At 32.7% G+C, this 26,548-nt stretch overlaps 1 protein-coding gene across 1 annotated transcript; it reads left to right on the forward strand.

Annotated features, from left to right (window-relative positions):
• Nucleotides 1-543: 543 nt before the first annotated feature.
• On the forward strand, nt 544-24,575 carry LOC106712388. The gene is made up of 37 exons (XM_045686606.1): nt 544-580; nt 723-854; nt 973-1,121; nt 1,736-2,042; nt 4,445-4,651; nt 6,136-6,372; nt 6,717-6,902; nt 7,129-7,371; nt 7,816-8,070; nt 8,209-8,422; nt 8,556-8,710; nt 8,930-11,830; nt 12,293-12,441; nt 14,270-14,401; nt 14,685-14,889; nt 15,164-15,389; nt 15,469-15,566; nt 15,813-16,010; nt 17,261-17,387; nt 18,104-18,253; nt 18,418-18,584; nt 18,772-18,936; nt 19,095-19,232; nt 19,394-19,561; nt 19,851-19,967; nt 20,055-20,296; nt 20,504-20,556; nt 20,678-20,887; nt 20,963-21,193; nt 21,313-21,419; nt 21,507-21,630; nt 21,731-21,904; nt 21,988-22,115; nt 22,186-22,308; nt 23,499-23,621; nt 23,892-24,052; nt 24,314-24,575. The coding sequence occupies exons 1-37, from the start codon at nt 551-553 to the stop codon at nt 24,573-24,575; spliced, it is 8,994 nt and encodes a 2,997-aa protein (XP_045542562.1). The 5' UTR covers nt 544-550.
• The last annotated feature ends 1,973 nt before the right edge of the window (nt 24,576-26,548 follow it).

A 26,548-nucleotide genomic window follows, 5' to 3' on the forward strand; every position in this document is an offset into this window, starting at 1 on the left:
AGACAGAATATTCTGTCGGAAACCGAGAATAGGCAAATGTTGTGCCCTGAACGCGGGAAATGGTTACAATTTGTTTGACAACGCGGGTAAAAAGGTAACGGAATCGCGAATAAGGAGACTTTACTGTACTTTAGTGCCACAATAACTTTGGATACTTTCGAAGAATTTAATGTTTTGATGTCGGCGTAAGCATTGAGGATTTTCAGGGTTGAGCTTATAAACTTCAAGTTTCTAGCTTTATATGATGCAAAAAGGATAGGAGAAATAGTCCGTGACGCTTGAGGCTACTGCATATAGTACAAACTTCTGTAAACTGAGAAACTTAACGACAGTAAAAAGAATAATATGATTTACGTCAAAACGACAACATTTCAAAGATAAAACTATTATTCAAAATAATATTCCCTTGCAGAAATTCACAGTTGTTCTAAAATTGTCTGTTAAATAACAAAATGAAATACATTTGAAGCGCAGAATTATTTATGATATGCACTTAGTAAAGAAAAAAATTAAAAAGTGAAAATAAAAATTGATTAAATATTTGAATACTATGGATACCAATATCAAGTCTTGTAATGAGGTAAGTTATGTATGGAATTAGTTTCTTACTAGAGTTTCCAATTTTCTTTGTAAATAAATACCAAGATTAGCGTCCGAAGTATCGAGGCATATTATTAATATAGCTTCCTTCAATTATTTGGTTACCTTATTTTTTCATTCAGTTGTTTAGAAAAAATCCTAACCCAAGGAAAGCTGACATACCTTCGGTGGATGAGAACTTTGCATCGATGAACTCGCTTATAGCTTGGAATATTTCCAAAGTGTTGGAGAGCAATCCTAACATAGACTTAAAGGTAACTTAAGAACCATTTTGACATTTTGTCTATATGAATAGCACATTGTTGTTGTATTGCTTACACGAAAAAAACATGTAGATTCTATTTTATCTGTTAATTTTACATTTGTTTTTAGTCGAAAATCAAAGCGATACAAGAACGCCTTGAGTCCAATTCTTGGGTTGCAAGTTCGATAGCATCTCAGCTGTCAGAGGAACGGCACTTGGCGTGCGCGCTCCTCGCCTGGCAGAAGATGGGTCAGGGGGACGCGAGTACCTTGTACCGGTATACATACAATATTGGATTATAAGTACAACTATACTATGTACTATAATCTAAACTTTTTTATTCTTGTAGACCTTTTTAAAATTTTACTGCCTTCAATGAAAACCCTGCCTGTTAAATTTCTTCTTCAACTTGTGTACCCTAAATTCTATTTCCCGCCAAAAGGTTTACTTTAGCAATCTCTGACATAATTTGTTTTCTGTTAAAAACTTGCGATTATCCTTAGAAAAAATAAATTCATAATTACTATTTCCCGCGTAAATAAATTAATAAACTTCAATCTAGATAAAAGTATACCGTCTCGACTCCGACAAAATCATTATTTTGTTATTATACTGTGGGCGCTTCCTCTTAAATTGATGCGGGTGCATTTGTGAATCCATTATATTAAATGTCATGAAGATGGGATGTTCATATCTGGATTGCTGTAACATTGTAATTATAGCATGGTTAAGGTTACAGTTTTATTTAATTAGATCTGGGTAATGCATACCGTTTATATCACGTGCGTCTAATGTTCAATATTAAGTCCATGAATGAAAAAAATAGTCACGGCTTTTTACGAAATGACGAAAGACCAAATTAATACATAGTTTATTAATATTTGATTTCAGATTCATACAAACAAATTTAAATAAAACAAGTGCAAATAAAAGTAATACAGTAGTGACTGAAGATATTTACGTTGTCAGTACTTCTAATGAGTCCCGTACACCTGAAGTCATCGTTGGCCACAAGGAGTCAATAGTATCTAATGGCGTGGATTCAATGGAACAAATATATTCACAATACCGTCCTGTACCCAACTTGCCGATTGATACTAAAATAGTGATGCGATGTGAAAACACATGTAAACCAAAACCTTCAATAAAAAAAATTCAAAAGTCTCCAAGTCCTAAGCCTCAGAAAAGCACTGCGGAGGTTAGTTTATATTTCAATGCCATTCAGCAATAGATACAGTACTTAAGATTACAAACAAATGTAGAGTTACAAAACGTAGATTTATTTAAACATCTAAAAATGGTATTTTTTTACAAAAGCAAATGCGTATCTTTATAGCTTAAAAATAATTATTTATGTATGGATACAGTTTAATTGCATAATGCAAAGAATTCTCTTACAATTGATTTACAAATATGATTAAAATTGAATGTCATTTATTTTTATTGAACTCGAATTATCTGACGCACGTTTTAGTTATTAAGAAAAATCTAGAACAAGACACTGATGTCTCCGAAGGCCATACGCCGCAAGGCTTCATCGTTCAAAAGAATTTATCGCTTATTAAATAAATATAATGCGTAGTCGATCTCAATGTTTTCTTACCTGTAATTAGGTAAATATGTGGTATATTGATATAATTCCCTTAAACGTCGTTAATGTATATTTATGTTTCATTAATTGTTCCCATAGTTATAATAACTTGATATACGGTTATGACACTTAAGCATGTCTTATGTATTTCTAATACTAATTTGTCTACGTTTTTTGTACACGGTGTTAATACAAGCAAATAAGCCATTATATTTGTCTCTTGGTCTACAAAATATTGACATGTGAAAAAACTGCACTCAAAATACTGTCAAAATAGTGTAGTCAGATCGAAGACTAAACAGAAAAATATTTATTTTTAAGGAATGAATTAAATCGACAGAGATAGATTTTATTTAGTTTTCCTTTAGCTAAACGTAAGTAAGGAAAGTACGTAATGAAACAGAATCGCTCGTTTGCCTTGATTAGATCTTAATCCCATCTTGCAGAAGGCAACCGTCGAGAACCGTTTGTCGCCTAATCGTTACACTGTATTGAGTATTGCCTAAACTGTTGCAACGGTTAGCAATTTTAGAAACAATGACTTTTACCTATGCTGTAGGTTGCCTTATATATAATTTAATTTCGCGGAAAGATTGAGCATTTCCTTTTCGATTGCTTTCTGAGTAGTTTGTAACTCTATTTGTACGGATCTCTATCCACTTGGATATGTATTTACTCAGAGCTGGGCATTAACTCGTTAATCCGTTAATCGTTAATTAACGAAGTTAACATTTTGCTTAACGGATTAACTTTTAAGTTAACTTCAAAAAGTGTTAACGCTTTTGTTAACTTCCGTTCAACTCAACTTCCGTTAATAAAAGTCCGTTAATCGTTAAATTAGAAACTTGTAGACGTGCTGTCATTTTGTTTAAATTAAGCGCCACGCCACGCTCGTAAGTTCAACTATGTTGGGCGACTGTCGGCGACTCGTATGGTGAACGAACGAGTTGATAATTGATATATGTGAAGTTCGCGTGCAAGTGTGATGCATCAGAGCGTCCGGGAAAGACGTGACAACAGGACAAAATTAAAAGAAGGTTCGAACTAGTATATTTCATTACGAGTATATAAAAGCAAGAGTATGTAATAGCCCACATTCCGAACGCTCTTCGTCCCTGCAATACGCCACTTTTTGAGCAACTGTATTAAAATACTTTTTACTCGTGCTTTTTCTTTAGCTTTTCCAAACTCGTGCGTTCTCTTTCCCCACTGTCAAAATAATGTCTATTAAAAAGAAAAAACCAACCACGAAGTTTTTACAAAAAAAATCATTGAAGTTTTTATGATTCATGCAAATATTTTTAAAAAGAAGCTTCTAATTTGTTACAATATCAGATTTAATGATTTTATTCAATGAGTAAAGTTAGGTTTCATTTTATTTCATCTTATTAAATTTCATTTTCATTTCATATCAATAAAAATAATCTACTGAAGACTTGGCCGTTTGGGCATAGTTCCCTTTGCCTACCCAGAATGGATGAAAAAAAAACAAAAAAAAAATCTCTGTTTGTATTCTTTTACGGTTGCCGCCATTTTTGAAACATTTTAGTTAGTTGAGTTTATTGTGTTTTTATTATTCTTTTAAATTGCTTCATTTTTTTCGCAACTGTATTAAAAATAGTTGTTTAGTACACGTGCGGAACTGTCATTACAACTTGTTTCAACTGTCAACCCTCACCTTCGGCTGCGCCTCCGCTCGGGTAGACATTTGTCGGAACTCTTTGCAATGACAGGCTTTCCGCACTCGTAATGAAATATACTATAATGGATTCATACTTGTCTCTAATACTAATGTGTTATAGAATGTATAGTCAAATTACTATTTTAAACAAGTGTCGCCACAATAAGTGTGAAATTAGTATGTATAATTTTGGTATGGTTAACTGTTAACGATTAACTTTAACTTGCGTTAAATTTTCGAGAATTTAACGCTTTAACGATTAACGAAGTTAAATTTTTGATTAACTGTGCCCACCTGTGTATTAACTTTACATTTTATTTCTTTTAAGCCATGTACTGCTCCTTGCAAAGACCGTCTAGTTGAAATGGACAAGTCCACCACAGATTTAAGGCAACGCGTGCAGCAACTCGCCAAGCGAGAAGAGGAGCGCATCAAATTGCTAACACGTGCAGAAGCCGCTTGGAAAGATCTAGAAAAAGCTTACATACGAAGACTAAAAGTCGCCGAGGAGAAAGAACAAGATACAGGAAAACAGGTACAAAAGGAAAATGGATTAGATACTCTTATTTTTGTGTCTGCTTTGGTTTTTGCATGAAAAATAAAGCAGTACAATTATTTAATCCAAAAAGAACGACAATAGTTATGTATTTTTTTCTTTCCTGGTTCTATTCATTTTTTATTAGAGGAATGTTTTGTTAACACCAACTCCCGTAAGTTTTTTCATTATAGTTTAGTCAAAGTAAAAACTATTATACACAAGTACTGAGCAAACTTATTTCTAATTTTAGCAAAATTATCGTAACATAAAGCAACCATTGATAGTGTCACAATAATCAGCGATTGTTAATAACAAGGAAAAATAAATAAAGACTGTAATATAAGAGTGACGTTTAAAGGCAGAAAATAAATTTTATAAAAACTCTTATTGCCTTTAGTCGTATATTTTTACTAGCTGTGCCCGAGACTTCGTCCTCGTGAAGTACTATCTTCGGTAGCATTTTTAATGACCGAGGCTAATTATTTTACCTAAAATTACAAAATATTCAACAAAACACATGAAGCTTACAAAGCATTCACATTAACCTTATGCCATAAAAACTTTCGTCTCATATTCCCTATTGTTATTTTGCACCTTTGGGGGTAAAACTTTTACGAACTTTGAATGTTATATTTCATCATCATCAGCTCACTATATGTCCCCACTGAGGGGTTCGGAGCCTCCCCAAGTTAGGGGTGAATAGGCCATAGTCAACGAACAGACGAATGGTGTAATTTGAACCCACGACTGTAAGTTCGTTATTCCGTACACCTAGCTATTCTTTTAATACCGTATAAACTTTAAACCACTATCAGCTCAAGACGAAATCTATCATTTTTAAAAAATTCTTTCATATAGAACTAACAACATTTTTTAATTGTACATAAAAATGTTAAAATTTCATATACACTATATGCTTCTTTGACATCTGAATGGTTTGAAATTTATATTGTTATATTAACATATGAAGACACTTGAATAAACAATTCACAATTTGTGCAAATACGTGCAATTATAGCGACAGCAAAATATGACAAAAAAAGAAACTACCATACATCTATGAAAACTCTGACCATACATACATCATACAATACCAATACATAACGGTGGAGCTACATTGTTTTTGGGGTTGGGAACAATTTAGCACCTTGAGTTTAGTCTAACATATATAAAAGAAAGTCGTGTTAGTTACACTATTTATAACTCAAGAACGGCTGAATCGATTTGACTGAAAATTGGTGGCAGGTAGCTTAGAACCAGGAAACGGACATAGGATAATTTTTATCCTGTTTTCTATTTTTTATTCCGCGCGGACGGAGTCGCAGGAAATAAAAAATAGAATAATGTACGCCACTGTACTGTTGTTTGTAAACCGGCTCAAACGTTAAGAATTCTCTTTCATTATTCACAATTGTGACAATTCAGACATAATCTGTTTACCTTAATTGTTAACTTTCACAAAGTAATAACTCTTTTTTTAGATAAAGTCTTTAATAGAAGAACGTTCTGATTATAAAGCCGTGTGCGTCACACTAGCGAAACAGCTCGCCGATCGAGATGCGATTGTACAAAAGGAAACTGATACTTTAAAGAAAATTGAGTCGGAACTTTGTGAGCGTACGAAAAAGAAGTTTAAGTTAAGCGAAGAAATAGCCTCCGTGTCATCGACTCTGGCGCAGCACCACTGCCGCATCTCACAGACAGAAAGGGACCTTCTGGTATGGCTTATTGTGTAGCTATAAGTTCAGTTTTGATATTTTGTTTATATAAGGGACTGCGAAGTAGGTAAACAGAATATTATAATTGTTTTTGTTTACAAACAATTTAAAATGTTGTAACAAGTCTGATGAATTTGATATTACATTTGTTTGTGAAGGTCAACAACACAGGTCAACTGTCAACATTATTAAGAATTACATTATTAAAAGAGTAATCTGTATACATTATATAATTTAACTACACCGAACCGAATGCGAAAAATACAATTTTATATACGCGAAACGCAATCGGTCGCCAGGTTCGGTTTAAAAATCAAGTTTTATTATATTTGTATTTATTTTAGTTTAAAGAAGAACAGGCTAAAAGAAAAGTTACCAGCTTAGAAGAAACCGCAGAATCTTATCGGGGACTCAAATATGATACAGAGAGAGCGTTACGTACTGAACTAAGTGCCTTAAAAGATCAAGTAGCAAAAGTTTCTAAACGACTTTTACAGGAAGAAAATGAAAATCAAAGTATCAAAAATGAGGTATTTATTTTTCCATAGCACCAAACTAACACTTTTATTGAAAATCTGAGTCAGTGACAATGTATTCTGTGGGTTAAATTCCGTCAACGAATGTAGTCATGTGGCATATTGTCCGTTGACCATCAACTTTAACACGCTATTAACTTATTAATTCACTACCGTTTCGTAAAAAGGTGTAGAAATTGGTTTGTGACGTAACATGTGATCATAGACATCTTAATTTCAGCTTGATGAGATGCGAGTCAACAAAAGCAATATTCTTGAAGATCTCGATGCCTGTAAGATAATGTGTGATCATCTTCTGCAAGGTAAAAAAACTGAATTAAAAACAAAAACAGAGAAACTTGCTGAATTGAAAGAAAAAGCAATGGAATGTCGCTGCAAGTTACCACAGGATATTTCCGTGGAAGTAAAACGAACACCATCGCTCGCTGCAGTTTGTCGATGTTGTTCTGACGATAACATTCCGGTAAAGTTATTTTAACACTAATTTGTTTTTTTAGAAAAACGTGTCAGTAATAGTTTGATAAACCAGTCTCAAAAGTGAAATAATTACTGAGTCAAATTTAATAAGAAGTAGATCATGAATAAATACAGACGTATTACTATAGTTTGATAATGCGGTGGCCTAGAACTTTAATCTCTTATACAGTTTTAATTCACGTTTTTGTTCCTGCTGAATATGTATAACGTAGCACTATCAAGATAATTTCGTTTCGTACTATATAAAAATAATTTAAGTTATCACTTAAATTATTTTCCATTTTTGTCCATGTTGTTAAAGTAACTTTTGTTTGTGTGGTATTTGTGTGTGTTTACTGGAAAAATATCTGTACATATTCTTCAGTTCAGTTCTTTCAAACTTTTTCCAACTTCAGTTTTTTTAGACAAAATATGTACACTTTGATTTTAGGAGTCATGTTCTTGTACGTCATTAAGAAGTAGTGTTATGTCGAACTTACTGAAAGACCTGTTTGCGGGATTGCAATCTGAGCTGAGTGAAAATGGATCGATTATGCCGTGCGAGTTGCTCAAGTGCTTAGAAGACAAGAATAACTGGGACCGCTCGAGCGCAGTCAAGACGAACCTTCGAAACTTCTTTTCAAAATTGCTTGTCGGTGAGCTCGATATTGCAATTGGTTCGAGCATTGAAAAATATCATGTGAAGGTAATTATTGGCACTTTTTGACTTTTGCTTGACTTTACTGACTTTTCAAATTTCAAGAAGTTTGCCTTATTTGTCCCTCTTTAATACTATGTTAGTGTCCATTTTTATAGTAATGCATAATTGTTCTTTTTAAATAAGTGGGTTGGCACATCATGTGTGGATGAGACTTCAAGAATACCTGTCGACGTCGAATTAGAGGAGTGGCAGCAGCGAGCTTTAGAAAATCGAGCACAAAAAATGGCAAAGCATTTAGCTGAACAGTTATTCCAAGAAAAAGCTGATGAACTAATGGAAAAGGCTAAAGACGTTTTAAAATTAACACCACCGCCTTGTGAATGTGGTACCCAGTCAAGTAGGTTTATATTTTTGTTACTATAATATAATGAATCCAAAAAAAATGAGAATCAATGATTATATATTATTGTAAAAGTTATAGAATTAATTGAATTTATAAAAATTAAATAAAGTTTTTTTTTACGACACAGATATTGACAAACCTGGTGGACGTAGGACACAAACGGATTCATCAAATCTTCAGAATAAAAGTAATAATGATCTGAAAACTGCTTCTGCTGTACGGAATACTAATTTAAAAAATGTCACACAACTACAATTTACTCAAGTATTGGACAAGAAAACGGTGATTAAACGCTTATTTTAAAAGTAAACATACTTTTTTATTCATCAAGTTTACTTTTATAAAACAACATGTATACTTTACAGAAAATAACGAAGAAAAATCTTTTAAAACCTACCAAAGACCGAACTAATAATAAAATTTTACGATCACATGTAAGTATGTAAAACCTATAATATTATCTCTCTGTATAATTAATTATTAGCCACTGTTATTTTTTAGGGAGCAAGTAATAACTTATCACTAGGGGAATCTAAAAAAACTGGAAATGTAATGAACATCAATCAAATATATCATCACAGGGCAGTAAGTACAGAGAGAAATGACAATTTATTTAATTCGCTGCTAAACAGTACGAAGAAAAAACTATTGGAATCAAATAAATCAAAGGAAATACCTAAAAAAAACAACATTAATCAATGTACGTCAAATAAAAATGTTAGCAGAAATTCAAAAAGAAGGCAACAAACATACTCAATTAATTTGTGTTTATGTGAACGAGAAAGAAATGAAAATTCACTGGCTCTCTTACCTACAAATCAAATCAATGAACCGAATATTGTACAAGATGAAAATATTATTCGTAAAACTGATCCAGATAAGATTACTTCATCATCTAAAAATGCACTACCTTTTGAATTCCCTAATTTAGCAGAAACACCTATAGACATACACCAAAGAAAAATCAATAAACCCTTTGAACTGAATTGCTCTGGAAGGGACTGCAATTGTTTGAACAAAGTGCCTTCTAGTACTTCGCTTAATAAGCTATTAGATATCTTTAGACATGAAGAATTTAAAACATCTGAATTTGTTAATAACGAGAGCTTAAAAAACTTAATAAGTGACTACGATAATAGCGTAAAATTACAAAAAGATATATTTACAAGTACCGTTGACGAAGTGAAATCTATGAAACCTGAATCAAAGTTAATCGATACTGTTAATCCTTATAACGATTCTTTTATTAAGTATCCCAGCATTTCTCTACAAATTAATAGTTTCGAAGATGAAAATAGTGGTAAAAATAAAGTAAGCTGCAAAGAAATTAATTTATGTTATGATGGAGACCACGAAAAACATATGTTCAATGAAAAATTAATACAAAGCAAGAGCAACGAAAACGTAAATATGGCAAAAATTACAATTGATCAACAAGAGTGTCAAATGCCTGATAGAAGTCACAATTGTACAAATGCAGAATCAACATATTGTAACACACAAACTAGCGTGCAAAGTTTTATTTCACGACAATATCGACACAATGTTAATTTAATATCAAAGTCTAATCAAATGACAGAATCATCTGAAAACTCATTTAATTCTAAATGTCCGGTAGAATTTTTAGGAGTTACGCTAAGTAATAATGAAAGTAACAATGTGAGTACTAATACCTACTCTAAAAATCAACTTTTAAAGAAAGGCACTTCTCGCCACGTAGTGTCATCAACTTATTGTCAATACACAGAATTGGACACGGCAAAACAAAGCTCGAATGGAAAACATTACGACAGTTTATTACAAAATACTGACGTAATTTTGAGCAAGAAGCTTAACTGTATTTGTTGTAATACAGTAGACGAGACCGATGACTTAGAATTAAATACTTTTGAATTGTTAACGGAATACATGCAGAAAAAGCTAGAAGATTTCAAATTAACTACATACAAAGCTAATATGCTACCTTATGAGGAAGACGTCTTGTATAATGACATACTGAAAAAAGTGAAGAAATTAATTTTAGACATGAATGACGAGGTTCTGTGTACCTGTTTGAAAGACAACCACAGTGATAATATAGACGCCAGCTGGAAACGTGCTTCTTCTCTTTTGCAGGAATACTTACGAAATAAAATTAAGCGAATAACATGTTCTTGTACAGTGACACTTAAAAACTCTAGCTCTGTATTACCTGGGATATTAGATAAAGTTTGCCAGTTAATTGAAGATGATTTTAAAAAATTGAGATATACTTACATTGATAGAAGTACTTTCAATAGAGATAAATTTAGAGAAAATACAAGCGAAAAGGACAAAAAACAAACTATAAATGAAATGCTTACACAAGATGTTCCGAATGTTACAAGTCAGATGCTTGTTTCTATTTATAATACACCTAATAGAATAAGCACACTTAATAGTAATGAAAAAGCTAGTTCTTTATGCGCAGACAACGAAGAATTCAAAACGGAAGCGATAAAGAGTTCCGAATTATTACAATTTGGAGTAAAAACTGAGAAAAACAGTTTTTTAACACCTGAAAACAAAAGTAAAGAAAACTCCTTTTATTGTGAATGCTCAGACTTGAGATGTAAGAACTTAACAAATCAATTGACGTCCACATTCAGTTTGCAGAAAAATTTGGATGGAAAAGTATTTTTGTCAATTTCACCAGAGAATAACAGAAATAATAATTTTGAAGAAGAAGACAGACACAGTCTTTCCATACCTTACATTGGATATACTTTAGATTGTACCTGTGATAAAATGTTAGGTCCATGTATTTGTGCAAAATCTGTGTTGGCGAAGAATGTAAATATTTATGAAGATATTTGGAAAGTCAAGGAAAATATAAATACATCTTATATAATGCGAGGCGCTATTGGCGAACATTCAAATACAATTCCTGTTGAAATCGTTGACTATAATGACGATAATTTGATGAGAAAAAATACCTGTGTTTGTGAGAAAGTAATAGACGCGAATCATAATAAAGATGAAATTAGGTTAAAAATGTCTACCCACAATTTAGAACAAGGCATACATAATTCTACAAACACATCTCGGACCTTCGATGACGTCGACTATTCAAGTTATAATGACTGGGACGATTGTGAATCTTATTACAGTCAAAATATTAACGAAGCATCTACGAATAAGACCAAGCTTTATGACTCCTTACATTTACCTATAGACTACCTTTCGAATCGTGAAAAAAGTAAAGCTCTTTTGAACAGCGACGATGTTTTAATGCGTGGTGTTAGATCAGACAACTGTGATTGTGAACTAGTGCCAATTTGTCATGTCAAAATGTTGATAGATAACATTGAACGTAAATTAGAGAGCTGCAAATGCACCTGTGACTCATTATGTCCTAATGTGTGCCCGATACATTATGAAACGGTGTCATTTTGATACTAAATTTTGTTAGTTTCCATTAAATTGAACTGTGGCATTAAAAATCTTATTTTCAACTAAATTGTTTAATCTCATTCAGAATATCATGTAAAAAATTTTGTTAATGCCTGACCGTGAAAGAAGGGAAATATCAATGAACTATTTTAAAACCGATAAATGTAAAATTAAATGTTACTATTTTTACATGTAGACTTTGCTTTTGGTAGTGATGAACAATAAAGCATTGTATTACATCACTTATCCTGTAGGTTAATCATACTGATAGCAGTCGATATCTTTTGCGTATTGGGTCTAAGCGATTAAATAAATAGTCGTTTGCTTGAACAGTAACATTACTTTGTCAGTGCACGTTCGGTGCCGTGCAACATTTAATGTACCGGGGGATTAGTGCGCACGTTAAACAATATGGTAACGATAGTGGAAAATGACGAAATGACTTATAAAAAGAGAAATAAGCCCAATATTATATCGAGAATCTTCCTATGTTGGGTCTTACCTGTTTTATATAAAGGAAATGTTGGAGATGTGGAAGAAACTGACTTGATCAATCCTTCCAAAAAATATGATTCGGAAATTCTTGGGGATAGGTTTGAAAGGTAAGTAATTAATTGTTATGCAAAAAAATATTTTATCATCGATAATTGTTTCATTGATTAATTCATTAATTGATTTCCAATTTCCCTGTGACAGCTACGTGTTATCTTTTGTTACTTTTTACAGCAAAAAATGTTTTAATATGCACTCGGAAAAAAATATTCTTACTCATTTAGCTAGATAAGTTTGGCATACTGATTTTATTAACTTACTACTAATACTAATTTTGTTTAACATTAATTATAGAAAATCAATTAATTAAAATGTTGTATTATATTTCGGAAACGTATCCGATCCAATATATTTAATATTTCATTTTTCTTTGATGAACTCAAATCAGCTCAGTTTAAACAATGATGCAATTAAAGAATCTTGTATCGAACATGTTTTTATTTTACATTTTACGAGATACTTTACATTTTTTTTACGAACGAAAGAAATAAATTCTTATTGCTTCGTAAATAACTGCATGTATAAATTAATTCATGGTTTAAACGTATATAAAAACCCATTGCTGAAGAGGTTCCTAATCAATAGTAGGGTAAAAATAAAGCTAGACAACACCAGACAGAAAAATGCGACTCCCTCCGCGCGGAATTAAAAAAAAACTTGGTAATCTATGCGTTCTTCTAGGCTATGTTCTAAACCATGCCTAATTTAATCGAGATCCGTCAGGGGACACCTTCAAACAAACATCAATCCATCCATCCATCTAAACGTTCACATCTATCTATATATATAAAAGAAAGTCGTGTTAATTACACTATTTATAACTCAAGAACGGCTGAATTGACTTGACTGAAAATTGGTGGGCAGGTAGCTTAGAACCAGGAAACGGACATAGGATAATTTTTACCCCGTTTTCTATTTTTTATTCCGCGTGGACGGAGTCGCGGGTAAAAGCTAGTTTATAATATAAGTAAAATTAATATGCTGTCCATAGCAACGCGCCTATCCTAGGCATCTATTATTATTGACGAAAAAAATGATGTTCCCATATGACCTCGGCGATATCTTTTACATATTTGTCACCAAAAGATATTGATTGAGCGCGATAAATTACGTGTACTACGATTTTTTATTTGTCTACTTACATTGTACCTACTTCATATTTTCTTTATTTTGTGCGCGTAAATACCTTTTGTATGTCATCACGTGACCAAAGCTGGTGCTAAAGCTTACACTTTAACAAGTATAGTTAACTAAAGCGTTAACTTGCGTTCAGGCGAGTTAAGTTGTTATTTTCGTTTAAACGACAAAAGCGAATTAAGTAGTAGGTTGTTGATTATAAATCATGTTGATTGTAACGCGTTATTTTTCGGCGAGTCCAGTGCGAACCTCACTGGCGTCTCCTGCAGCCCGCTAATTTAACTGGTTGGTGTGGCGTGTAGTGTAGACGGGTAAGTACAGTACAGTTCATAATTTTGTAGACACTAAAAAAATATTTATGCGACTAGTCTTCTGCTCTTGCTACTTGCTCATGTCTAGACGCTACTGACTATTTTATAACAATGTGATCTATATATAATGTACATCTCTAATCTCGTTACGGAAAAATTTTCTATTCATGTTGACAGCGTCTTTTGTGCAAAAAATGTCACTAAGGCAACGAATACTTTTTACCACCACTGTCCATTCCTCGTTTGTTTAAGTAACTGACTCACTTAGATTAGATAACTTAATTATTGAGTTGCTTAGTGTAATTACTCATTTTTGCTTAACGTAAAAAGTATAGTATGATGCTCTTTAAAATATTTAAAGTTTAGGTGTTTAGCATCATCAATCAATCTATTGAGTCTATTTTTAAAATATGTATTAATTTTTTTTAAGGTATTGGTTCGCAGAAGTTGAAAATGCAGCCCGAAATAATAGAAAACCGTCGCTTTGGAAAGCACTGGTTCGTTCATTTTGGCTGGCTTACATGCCCAGTGCTTTTCTACTGGCAGGGAATATTGCGGCAAGGTTTGTATTATAAAAAATATCTACTTAATTGTTTACTGACTACTGATTCATATTTATAACATTAATTTACAAGCCGTAAACTGTGTTTTCTTTTATACTCATAATTAAAGAGTAATTGTTTTGTGAGCCAATGTATTATTTTTACATTTGGATAATATAAACATAATACACAATTTTTGTATCCCTTAATTGTCTTCTCTTATTTAAAAAAAAAGTGCTAACAATATTTCTACACACATTTTATCGTCGAAAAGTCAAGTCTAATTGTATTTTACATGTACAGGACTGCCCAGCCGTTACTATTCACGCAGCTCCTGGCTTACTGGTCTGTGGAGTCTTCGGTGACCGCTCTAGAGGCAGGCTACTACGCTATCGGCATGCTGAGCCTTAACTTCTTTGGGTTTTTATGTCATCACCACAACACATTGTTTGTTAATAGCTTCAGTTTAAAAGTTAAAGTTGCTGTGTCCTCACTTATATACAGAAAGGTAATATATTTTTACATGTCATATAAAATAATTGTAATTAAACAAAATAAAGAAACTCATCAAATTATCAATGCAAAATCGAACCTAAGTTGGACTTTATTGGTCTTAACTATCCTGTAATATTTGAACAAGGTAATATTAATGTAAATGGGTATATTCACGAAAGGTGTAATAGTTAAATTTCACACAACAAAGACGCAAACTTCTTCTGAATGATCTTGAAATATTAAAAATTTATAAAAAAATAAAATATCATCTAGTGATTTATTTATAGGTGTTAAGAATGAGTCAAACGTCGGTGGGCGAAGTGGCGGCGGGGAAGCTTGTGAATCTGCTATCGAATGATGTGTCCAGATTTGACTTCGCCTTCATGTTCCTCCATTACTTCTGGCTGGTACCAATTCAGTTGTCTGTCGTATTGGTATTACTGTATAATGTAGCTGGATTTGCACCATTTGCTGGACTTTTTGGTGTATTTATCTTAGTTCTCCCCATTCAAGGTATTTTATTAGTTATTTTAACTTTGCAATTTTAGTTTTGCTTTTTATTTAATATGCTAATTAAATTTGTTTGTTTTAGCCGGTCTCACTAAACTTACCACCATTGTGCGACGAGCAACTGCGCAAACCACCGACAAGAGAATAAAATTGATGAACGAATTCATAAACGGAATTCAGGTAAAAAGAGTGTAATTTACAGATACTTATGCGTTAAAATCAAGATAATAATAATTTTCTAGATATTTATATGGAAATTCTGTTTATTGAATTGGATAGGTAAGGCGTAAAAAGATAAGTTCCCACAATTTTGTGACCAATCACCAAAGACAATTCTCCACGGGAATTTTTTATACAGTATGCGTTTTGTCTAGAAGTCTAAGATCGTGTTCATTGTTACATTAACTTATGAAATATTTTTTACAGGTCATAAAAATGTATGCATGGGAGAAACCCTTCCAAAACATGGTCAGACTTTCTCGAATTAATGAACTAAAATACCTGAAAAGGTCTATATTTGTTCGGAGCGTGTTTGTTGGTTTCATGTTGTTTACGGAACGAACCTCGTTGTTCATCACTACGCTTACTATCGTCCTCACTGGCTCCGTACTCACCGCTACCACGGTATGTTAATACATAATCAACACAATCTTCTTTAAACCTGTACTATTTACTCTTTATTTTTCTTGCCTTGACTTGTACTTTAAACCGAAAGAAATAAAAGTAGACTTCGAATGCAATTAATTTTTAAAGAATTCATAAAATGAGTTAATATTCACGTTAATAGCATTTTTATAATGTTTTATGAAGGGAAATATAATTGTTATTAATATTTAGTAAAAGTATGAAACCAAGAAACAGTGAATCATATTTTTTTAGATATGAAGTACATATTTTATCTTTCTAAGCCTAATTATCAGTTGGATTGTATTTTGTACAAACGTATTTGCTGTGTCATGCTCTCATATATTTTATTGTATGCGTTAGAATTAATATGTAATTTTTATACATTAATTGATGATACAAATTCCAATATATGTGAATGATTCATAAATTATTCAAGACAATATAATTTGAGTGATCGGCGAAACACTTAAATGGTATTTCATGTAGTGTAATCACAGCATTAAAATTGCTCACTGCGGCTTATTATTTTGTTTTTACAACACCTAAAATAATAGCATAGTCTATGAAATAATTAGATTATTATTTGTCTTAAGTATTCATATTAATTCCTTTATTGCATGTTACAGTAATTGATGTTTACAATATCTCCCTCTAGTCTTAAACTCTACATGTATACATGTAGAGAGAGTTGTACATGTACATGTGTCGAGGACAACACATTTTTATACCCCTTTGAACATTAGATAGCTTTCCATTTGAGTTCTAATTTCAATCACTAATGACGAATATATCTTTTTATGATAATTACACTGGTCATATCAATAAATTATCTTATAATTTTATAATGTAACCTTATTAACACTTACTAGTTATCAGTTGATATTCAGTTGATACAGATGACTAATTTCATTTTTTAAATTGTAATATATTTACAGTGGAATCTGTATAACTTGGACCTCTTTAAGTCAAAATCGTTGGCAAGTCCAAAAAATATTCCGTTCCCTTCCGCGGAAATGTACTCGGTATCTTCTACTACTAATATAGTAGCATTATCTGTGGTAACTCGAATTATTTATTTCGAACAAAATTTTATTTCCCTACGTAGGCATTTACATATTCATACTCGATAACGAAAATCTGTCTCAATTCAAGTTGAAAATTGCCAGAACTAGTTCATCAAATACTACTTATCTTAACCACTAGTTAGGTTGAAGACTGAATATTGAGAGACAGTTGCTTTTTTTCAGATATACCCTATTAAACAGTATTTCAATATCGTTCAAACGAATTTGACTTTCATCCTGCCATTAGCAATTGCAAGTTTGTCGGAAATGTTCGTAGCACTGGAACGTATACAAGGAGTTCTTATGATGGGTAAGATACAGTGCTGTCGTGTATCATAAAATTATTACTGAAAATTAAAGAAAAGATAAAGTATAAAACAAAAGTTGACGTCTTGACAGTCTTAAACATTTTGTGTTACTAATATTATAAATGCGAGTGTTAAGATGGAATGATAGATGGATGAATGGATTTTGTTTGAAGGTATCTCCGGTACGGCTGAACGGATGAAATTTGGCACAGATATAGAATATAGTCTATTAAGTTTTTTTTAATTCCGCGCGGACGGAGTCGCGGGCGACAGCTAGTATTCAATAAATTGCATTCAGCAAATTTTGTGTTGCTGATAACGAAAAACCAATTATGTTCTCTTTCCTGCTCCGTCGTAAAGACAATTCTTGGATGTATTCTGTTCAAATGGTCAAACAATATACTTAAGCCCTGCCTGGTATCTTCACTAGTGTCTCGGGCTAAATGGCGCAATGGCTAAATTTTGATAAACCAATTTTTTAAATTGTTGTCTGTATGTAGCTGATTCACGCGGGAATATTATAGACTACTTTTTCTCTAATTTGACGGGCGACTGCTAGTCGAATATATTTTTCTAAGAACATAAACGTTAAGATAGCCTATGAGTTTTGATCTTATAAATAAAATCTAAGTACATACATTGACATAATCATACTGAATAACTTATTATAAACGACTATTCCCTTAAATCTTATGTAACTTTTTATCCATACCCACAGAGGAGAGAGATGATTTAGTACCTCCAAATGGTAAAACAAATGGGGTAAATCCCATAACTTTCAACGGTAACAAGATGCCCAAGCCTTCTGATCCCGTTGTCGCTGCAAAATATGTATCATTGGATAAACAAACAGCTTTGAGACCAGCTGGTAAGATTTTTTATCTATTCGTTTTTGGAATGGAATTCTAGAAATAGAACTAGGTGATTTTTGTGTACGAGGATATACATATGAGTAAAGCAACGTTAAACGTAGTCCGTGAAATTCAATAATTTCAAACTAGTGGATCCCTTTGTGACTTGTTAAAATTTCAGAAAAACCGAAAATATCTCCAAATGCCCCCTTTGAGAATGCAGTAGAGCTGTACGGAGTGAGTGCTTCATGGTCTAAATCTAATGACAAAATGACTCTCAAGAATATATCGATGCGACTTCGGAAAGGGAAATTATGCGCCATTATTGGACCAGTCGGAAGTGGAAAAGTAAATATATTTTATCATTTAATTATAAATAGGAGGTTTCCAGTTGAGGTTATGTATTTTGAAGTTATATTAAAACATCAAAAAACCATATCCGTAGTAATCAGATAAAGTTTTCTAGTACTTTTTAGTAACAATAATCTGACAACTAAGAACTTTGATAAATGATTAAAAATGTGTTTTGCTTCAGTCATCTTTGCTACAAGTATTTTTGAAAGAGTTCTCAATATGCGAGGGCAGTTTTAACGTGAATGGTAGACTTTCCTACGCCTGTCAAGAATCCTGGCTGTTCCCGGCGAGTGTTCGGGACAACATATTGTTTGGATTGCCGTACGATGCGCAGAAATATAAGGAGGTAACAATAGAAATAGGTGATTTTGATTGGTTTAACATTTTCATTTAATTAAATGAAAAACAGGCTACATTAGATTAAATTTTGAGAATTTATTGTGTTTTTTTTACATGTTGGTCGCACTGTGTGTTATATTTAAATATTTTTTTTTATTTGTTTAGGTGTGCAGAGTATGTTCACTGAAGCAAGATTTCAAGCAGTTCCCATTTGGAGATCAGTCATTAGTGGGAGAGCGTGGTGTCTCGCTGTCTGGAGGACAAAGAGCGAGGATTAACCTGGCCAGAGCTGTGTATAGAGAAGTATGTTCTCTACATAGATTCTATTACTTTACTAAAACAAATTCTTTATTTACTTCAATTCATCCACTATATAATCTAAATGTCTCTCCATCCAGTTGAGGAAAATTCCCCTAGGCGTGTAATGTAAAATTTACGGAATTTAAAATTTCTTATGTTTTCAGGCCGACATTTATTTATTGGACGATCCTCTGTCGGCAGTAGACGCTAATGTTGGTCGCCAATTGTTTGACGAATGCATAAACGGTTACTTACGCGACAGAACCCGCATCCTGGTCACCCATCAGATACACTTCTTGAAAGCTGCCGATTATATCGTTGTTCTTAATGATGTTCGTATAAAACTATTAATTCGTGTTAATTTCTTATATTATCAGCTGCCTGTTCACATGGATCAGAATTTGTAGGATGTTAAGTGACGTCACCTGCATACAATTCACAAAACCGGTTGTGTTGCGAATAATCGAATTGGGTTCTAAAATAGATTACAACTATCGCTTTCTCTGTAAAAGAATAAAATGTGAAAGACATTAGTGCAATATGTTATCTATTGAACTTGTGTGTGTATAGTATTTACTAATACTCCATGAGGTATCTTATTAATTAGATAATATTTTTCAGGGTGCAATTGAGAATATGGGCACATACGATGAATTAGTAAAGTCCGAAAAAGAGTTCTCACTATTACTAACTAGTCTGAGCGAATCTAATACTGAAAGTGAAGATGGTACAGGCAAGGTAAAATATGTAAACTTTGCAAAAATAATAAATGTTGGTGGCAAAAAATGAATAAAGATTTGAAGCTTAAATATATATCTTTTTTAGACTACACGTCCAACTGTGGAGCGAGTATTATCAAAAATTTCTGTTAAAAGCGAGGATGAAAACGAAGATGAAGAGAAACAAACATTGGAAGCAGAGGAGAGAGCTAAGGGTACCCTGAAATGGAGCGTGATAACGAACTATTTGAAATCAGTGGAGTCAGTGTGGGCGGTGGCCTTGGCACTATTTGCACTTCTCTTGACGCAGGGCGCGGTGACTACGGCTGATTTCTGGCTAAGTTTCTGGTAGGAAAATATGATTACTTAATTTTATTAAACTGAAGCCTCAGTTTCCGCAAATGAGCGCGTCTAGCCATCATATTTTTATACTAAGCTGAACTTGCTGTCACCGCGTAACGTTCAGCTTCAGTTCAGTTCAGAACATATTATGTGATCATCATTATCAATATCATAGACAAAATATAGTTCAGAATAAATTATTGATTGTTACAGGACTAATCAAGTTGATTTACATGAACAGTCGTTACCTGCGGGCGTTGAACCAGGTAATATATTTTTTATGCTACGTTTTCTAATTCGTCTTGTTAATTACTTACTTTATTGTCAATTTAAATGTAGTATCAGATATTTCTTATATTATGTGGTGTACTTACTTTTCTCTTTCAGATCCCAGTTTAGATACTCAAATGGGCATTTTGACCACTGGACAATACTTGTTAATCTACGGCTGCATAATAATTTTTATAATTGTCATGACCCAAGTAAGGATAGTCGCATTCGTAACGATGACCACACGGGCCTCCAAAAATCTTCATAACACTGTTTTTAAAAATTTAATTAATGCTTCGATGCGATTTTTTGACACAAATCCTTCTGGTAAATAGTATTATTGAAATCACGTTAGTAATTCGTGATATCCAAAATACATTAACAACAATATTTTTTTTACAGGTAGAATCTTAAACAGGTTTTCCAAAGACATGGGCGCAATGGACGAATTGTTACCACGAAGTATTTTGGAGACTTTACAAATGTATTTATCGGCAATAAGTATTCTAGTGCTTAATGCTATAGCACTACCATGGACTCTGATACCTACGGTTGTCTTGCTGTTTATCTTCTTGTTACTATTAAAATGGTATATCGCAGCTTCACAAGCCGTGAAAAGATTAGAAGGCACAAGTTAGTACAATTTGTTCTTATAATTGATATTGACCGCCAATATGCCTTTCAACACTGCGGATCTGACTTATGGTTTCCAAATTGAAGTTAATTTTATATTTTATTATTTTTCTTTTCAGCCAAAAGTCCCGTGTTTAGTATGATCAATTCCACAATAGCTGGATTGTCAACAATCAGAAGTTCAAACTCACAAAATCGGTTGCTCACTCTTTTTGATCAAGCACAGGTAAATTTTCATCTTGTGTTTATCATTTGTGTAGTACTTACCTGTTCCTATGTTTTATTACTTACCTCAGCCATCTTAATGTTTTAGGACATCAATACTAGCGCATTTTACACGTTCCTGGGAGGTTCTTCTACATTTGGTTTTTATCTAGACGTATTGTGTTTGATTTATCTCGCAATTATCATAGCTATTTTCCTTCTTTTCGACTTTGGTGAGTTTTATGTATCACACACAGATTTATTTAAAGTATTATTTAAAATACTTCAAAGAATAATTTTGTATAAATCTAAGCTCACATCTCTTCCATACAGGTGATATCATACCCGTCGGTAGCATTGGTTTGGCCATAAGTCAATCCATGGTTTTAACAGTGATGTTGCAAATGGCCGCCCGAATTACTGCCGATCTTCTTGGTCAAATGACTTCAGTAGAAAGAGTGCTCGAATATTCAAGATTACCAGCAGAGGATAATATGGAAACTGGACGTAAGAACATTATTTGTTTATTCATAATCAATACGTCGATTCCTTATGAAAGGATACCGATAACATTATATTAATTTTTATAGCTACTGAACCATCACAAGACTGGCCTACAAAAGGACGCGTGAAATTCGAAAATGTTTGCTTGAGATATGGTCCTGATGACCCGTTGGTACTGAAGAATTTGACGTTCGAAGTAGAAAGCGGATGGAAAGTAAGTGATTTTTATAACTTTTAATCTATTATTGTAGAATGCAGAATAATGATACATTTTGTAATTTCAGATTGGAATCGTTGGCAGGACCGGGGCTGGCAAATCTTCACTTATATCGGCTTTATTCCGCTTGTCGGACATTGATGGAAGTATCAAAATTGACGAAATAGATACTCGAGATGTAGGAAAGGCGGTAAGACAATTTTTTATTTTTATACAATGAGTTTACTTTATGAGAAACCTACTTACGACCAGTATATTTTAGTCGTTTATTTTAAAGATTACTACTACTTACTACTAGTAGACTACTACTAGACTACATTTACATCTTTAAATTGAGGTACTTAAGAGGTTGCGTTTAAATGTTACCTGAGTGTGAGAGTGTTATACTTAGTATTAGAGTTTATCTTTTTAAGGATGATTAGTTTAACAAATGTCACCTATGAAGTATCGAATTATTTTTGTACGAGGATTAACGTCATACTTAATGGACGGGTGTTATAAAAGATTTATAACCGATTATACTCAACTCTAGTGAATTTTCAAATTAATTGACAAAACCATAAATAGACAAACTATAAAGTTGTGGCTATTTTAAGTGAATACTATGTGTTATCTCGCCAAAAATGGCGTTAGACCACTTCCAAAATTAACAACCAGATTCATTATAAAATATGAAGGTGCCCAAGTCAATTCAATACAATTTAAATTGCTTCAAATTGAAAAAAAAAACAATACTGACTTTATTTTACATCGTTTAAAAACACTTGGAAACATAATTTATGCGAGATATTTTTTTTTGTTATTAACGCACAAAATAACTAATATAAATTTATCGTAAAACAAATTACTACTCATGGACATTTATTTACATATCCCAGAACCAAGAATCTCACTGTTCTTTCTTTTTCATCGTATTTTTTGTGAAATTAAAAAATACGATATTCATGTCACGCCATATCATGTCACTTTGCTCTACAATTACGGTTTTAAGATTTTTTTAAAACATTAGTACTATCTGAACTAAATGGTCTTGTTCTGTTCTTCTCTATGGGTGAAATAATTTGAATTTAATATTACAATTTAACTTTTAAATTAATTAAATGGTTATTCAATTAACGCAAGTTTTAAAAAACTGACGTAAACTTATAAATTTTCGTCTGCACTGCTTTCCGACATTATTATATTGATTTAAGTTTCGATAAATGGAAAAAGGCTATTTTCGAACTACACGTTTCTATTATTGAATTACCTCTGAAAACTTATTTACCCCAAAATTTTCTGACTACTAACATAAAGTTGTAACCGGCAACCTGAAAAAAATTTAAAATGGGCCAATTTAAAAATAAATGGCTTATTTATTTTTTCTTATGTTTGTTTTAGATTTTTAGGTCAAAGATTTCAATAATACCACAAGAGCCAGTTCTATTTTCTGCCTCGCTGAGATATAATGTGGATCCTTTCGACAGCTACAGCGATGATGAGATTTGGAGAGCCTTAGAGCAGGTAATTCGTAAAATTTGGGCTCGTTTTAATTATTTTGATGAGTAGTTTTCTTTCAATCGTAACTCCAAAAGAATCAATCTGATGATGAAGCTGGAAGGTGGCTATAGGAACTCTGTAATATAACGACACAACCCTATAGAGTATCAGCTTGTTTGATTCGCCTTGTCGAATGCTTTGTTGCTACATGGTAACCAGTGTCTAATGATGGAACTGGAAGGTGTCCATAATTTAATTGTTATTCGTGATTTGTAAAATAGATATAAAATTCAGGTGGAACTAAAAGATGCAATTCCTGCCTTGGACTTCAAAGTTTCGGAAGGTGGTGCTAACTTTTCAGTGGGTCAAAGACAATTGGTGTGCCTGGCCAGAGCAATTCTACGGTCTAACAAGGTTCTCGTCATGGATGAAGCTACTGCCAACGTCGATCCTCAGTGAGTAAACAAAAACTTAGTCAAGCTCTGTTGTATTTATTATAAAATATCGGTTCATTATATCAATCACTGCTCTGTCAACAACATCATCAGCTATCAAACTCTGAACACAAGCCTTTCGAACGTGTTTCCACAGTATCCAAGAAGGCATTGAGGCACTTCACTGTTATCCACTTTCTGCATTAATATTTAAATGGATAAAATTTTTCTTTAATATGTGACATTTTGAGACACTTGATAATAAAAAATTAATGATTTCAGAACGGACGCGTTAATCCAGACAACGATTCGTAAACAATTCGCGGCGTGCACAGTATTCACCATTGCTCACCGTCTGAACACAATCATGGATTCTGACCGGGTCCTGGTCATGGACAAGGGAGAAGTTGTCGAATACGACTATCCTTACCGTCTCCTACAGAACCCTAACAGCAAATTCACTTCCATGGTACGGGAAACAGGAGAGATGAAAGCATTGCTTGGAGTAGCTAAAGCAAAATATTTAAGTGGAAATCCGGAATAAATGTAGAATAATATTAATTTGTAAATAATTATATTATTTAGAGATAAAAATATTTGGTACATGTATCTTTTAAAGTAATCTGTATCAAAGACAAAACTACGATAGCAATAACAGTCAATAGACAGTCAAGAAACAGTGATCATGCTTATTATACGAGTATGTTAATAACATGTTCAACTTAACGACTGCCTCGTATATTATTTTATGAAATTTTTTACTTAAAATTAATTATAACTATTGTTTTTAACAGTAAACATGACTATCAAATTTGTGTTGATATTCTGTAAAATATGGTTGTTTTATTACCCTTTAACTTCTTTTTTTAGCCGACTTCAAAAAGAAGGTTATCAATTTGGCTGAATTTTTTTTTTATGTGTGTTACCGCGAAGCTCCGCTCCTGGTACTCCGATTTTGATAAAAAATGTTTTAATCGAAAGGTAGTGCTTGCAGATGGGTCCCATTTTTTTGATTATTTAAAAAAAAACTAGAAGACTAGTATATTTTGAGTTTAGCTTTAAAATGCGTTACGAAAATTAGGGACATTTTTGCTTTCAGCGCTTACGTAGGCTAAACTATAGGACCTACATAAAAATGGTGTATGGAAGAATTGTAGCTCTTTAAATGTGCTAAATGAAAGTTTGGATAGCATTTATCTATCTTTTATAGTTTTCTCACAATAACCATTTCTTTCTTCAGAAACATCAATTCAATGCATGCCCTATTTCCGACACTATTATTCGAGTTCAGTTTAACCCTTATGTAAATAAATATGTTCATTGTCAAGATAATTTAATATAGATTACATTAGCCTTTCAAACTATATAATTCTGACTAATAGTTTGGAAGATACCAAATGATTAAAAACTACGCACATCCGAAAAATGCCACTGCGGCAGGTGGCTGCACAGAATTAAAGACACGCTACAATATTAGTTCGTTACTTTTCAATTAGTATATCGATTTTCATAGTTATTTGTTTATAGAATGAGAGGTTATTTGCTGCATTCTGTATATACACACATATTAAACAAATTAAATAGGATGTATATTAAACAGGAAAGTCCTTTTCATTCCTTGTGTTATTTCCGTCCTCATACGTATTAAGGAATTTTCTAATCGAACTTCAAATTCACTTAAAATTGAGAAATAAAAAAATAAGAAAAAAAGAAAGTCGACTTCATAAAAAACAATCTCAAACAAAATTCACTAAAAAATAACAAAATAATTATAAATCTAGTCAAATAAGGATATAGGAAGCGGCAATAGAGGCGCTGTTATCGTGGTTGGTTTTTGTCAAAATATATATTTTACTAATATTATATATGCGAATATTTAGATGAATGGATGTTTGTTTGAAGGTATCTCCAGAAAGCTCAACAGATCTCGATGAAATTTGGTATACATGTAAAACATAGTCTGGAAGAACACATAGGCTACTTACTACCTTTGTTTTATTTCCGCGCGGATGGAGTCGCGGGCGACAGCTAGTGTGTACGTGTATATATACATATCAGGAAGGCACTAGGGAGCTGTCATAATTTAGTTTGTCTTATGCCTACTGGTTGTGATAGTATCATACATATATTATTCCTACATATTTCATGTTTATTTATTAACGTATTATCTATATAATACATTTTATATAAAAAAAAAACTTGAGAGGTGTCAAGGGACACCCGGATGGAACGAAGTTCCTTTCGATTAATTAGTGAAGGAACCAATGTTTATTCTATGAATAAAAAACATAAGTCTTCACAAGAAGTACATTTTATATCTATGAATTTTCGTTATATATTGTCACGTCGTTGCCATGGTGACAAAAAGTGTCGTGACAACTTTTCGTAAGAATTTTTTCCGTCTAGCCCCCTTTCACAACGCGCGATAAGGAACTTCGTTCCAATAACAAAATATGTAAAAATAGTACTAATTGTTTATGCCAATTATAATATATTTGTCATATATATACTACGAAG

This window comes from Papilio machaon, chromosome 3, assembly GCF_912999745.1.
Source record: "Papilio machaon chromosome 3, ilPapMach1.1, whole genome shotgun sequence".
NCBI lineage: Eukaryota > Metazoa > Arthropoda > Insecta > Lepidoptera > Papilionidae > Papilio > Papilio machaon.

Bases quoted from the DNA above. Each gene is read 5' to 3' on its own strand.
- LOC106712388 (XM_045686606.1), top strand. From the start codon at position 551: ATGGATACCAATATCAAGTCTTGTAATGAG. The intron at 14,402-14,684 runs GTTTGTATTATA...TTACATGTACAG, and splicing joins GCAGGGAATATTGCGGCAAG to GACTGCCCAGCCGTTACTAT. The intron at 18,254-18,417 runs GTAAGATTTTTT...TTAAAATTTCAG, and splicing joins AACAGCTTTGAGACCAGCTG to AAAAACCGAAAATATCTCCA.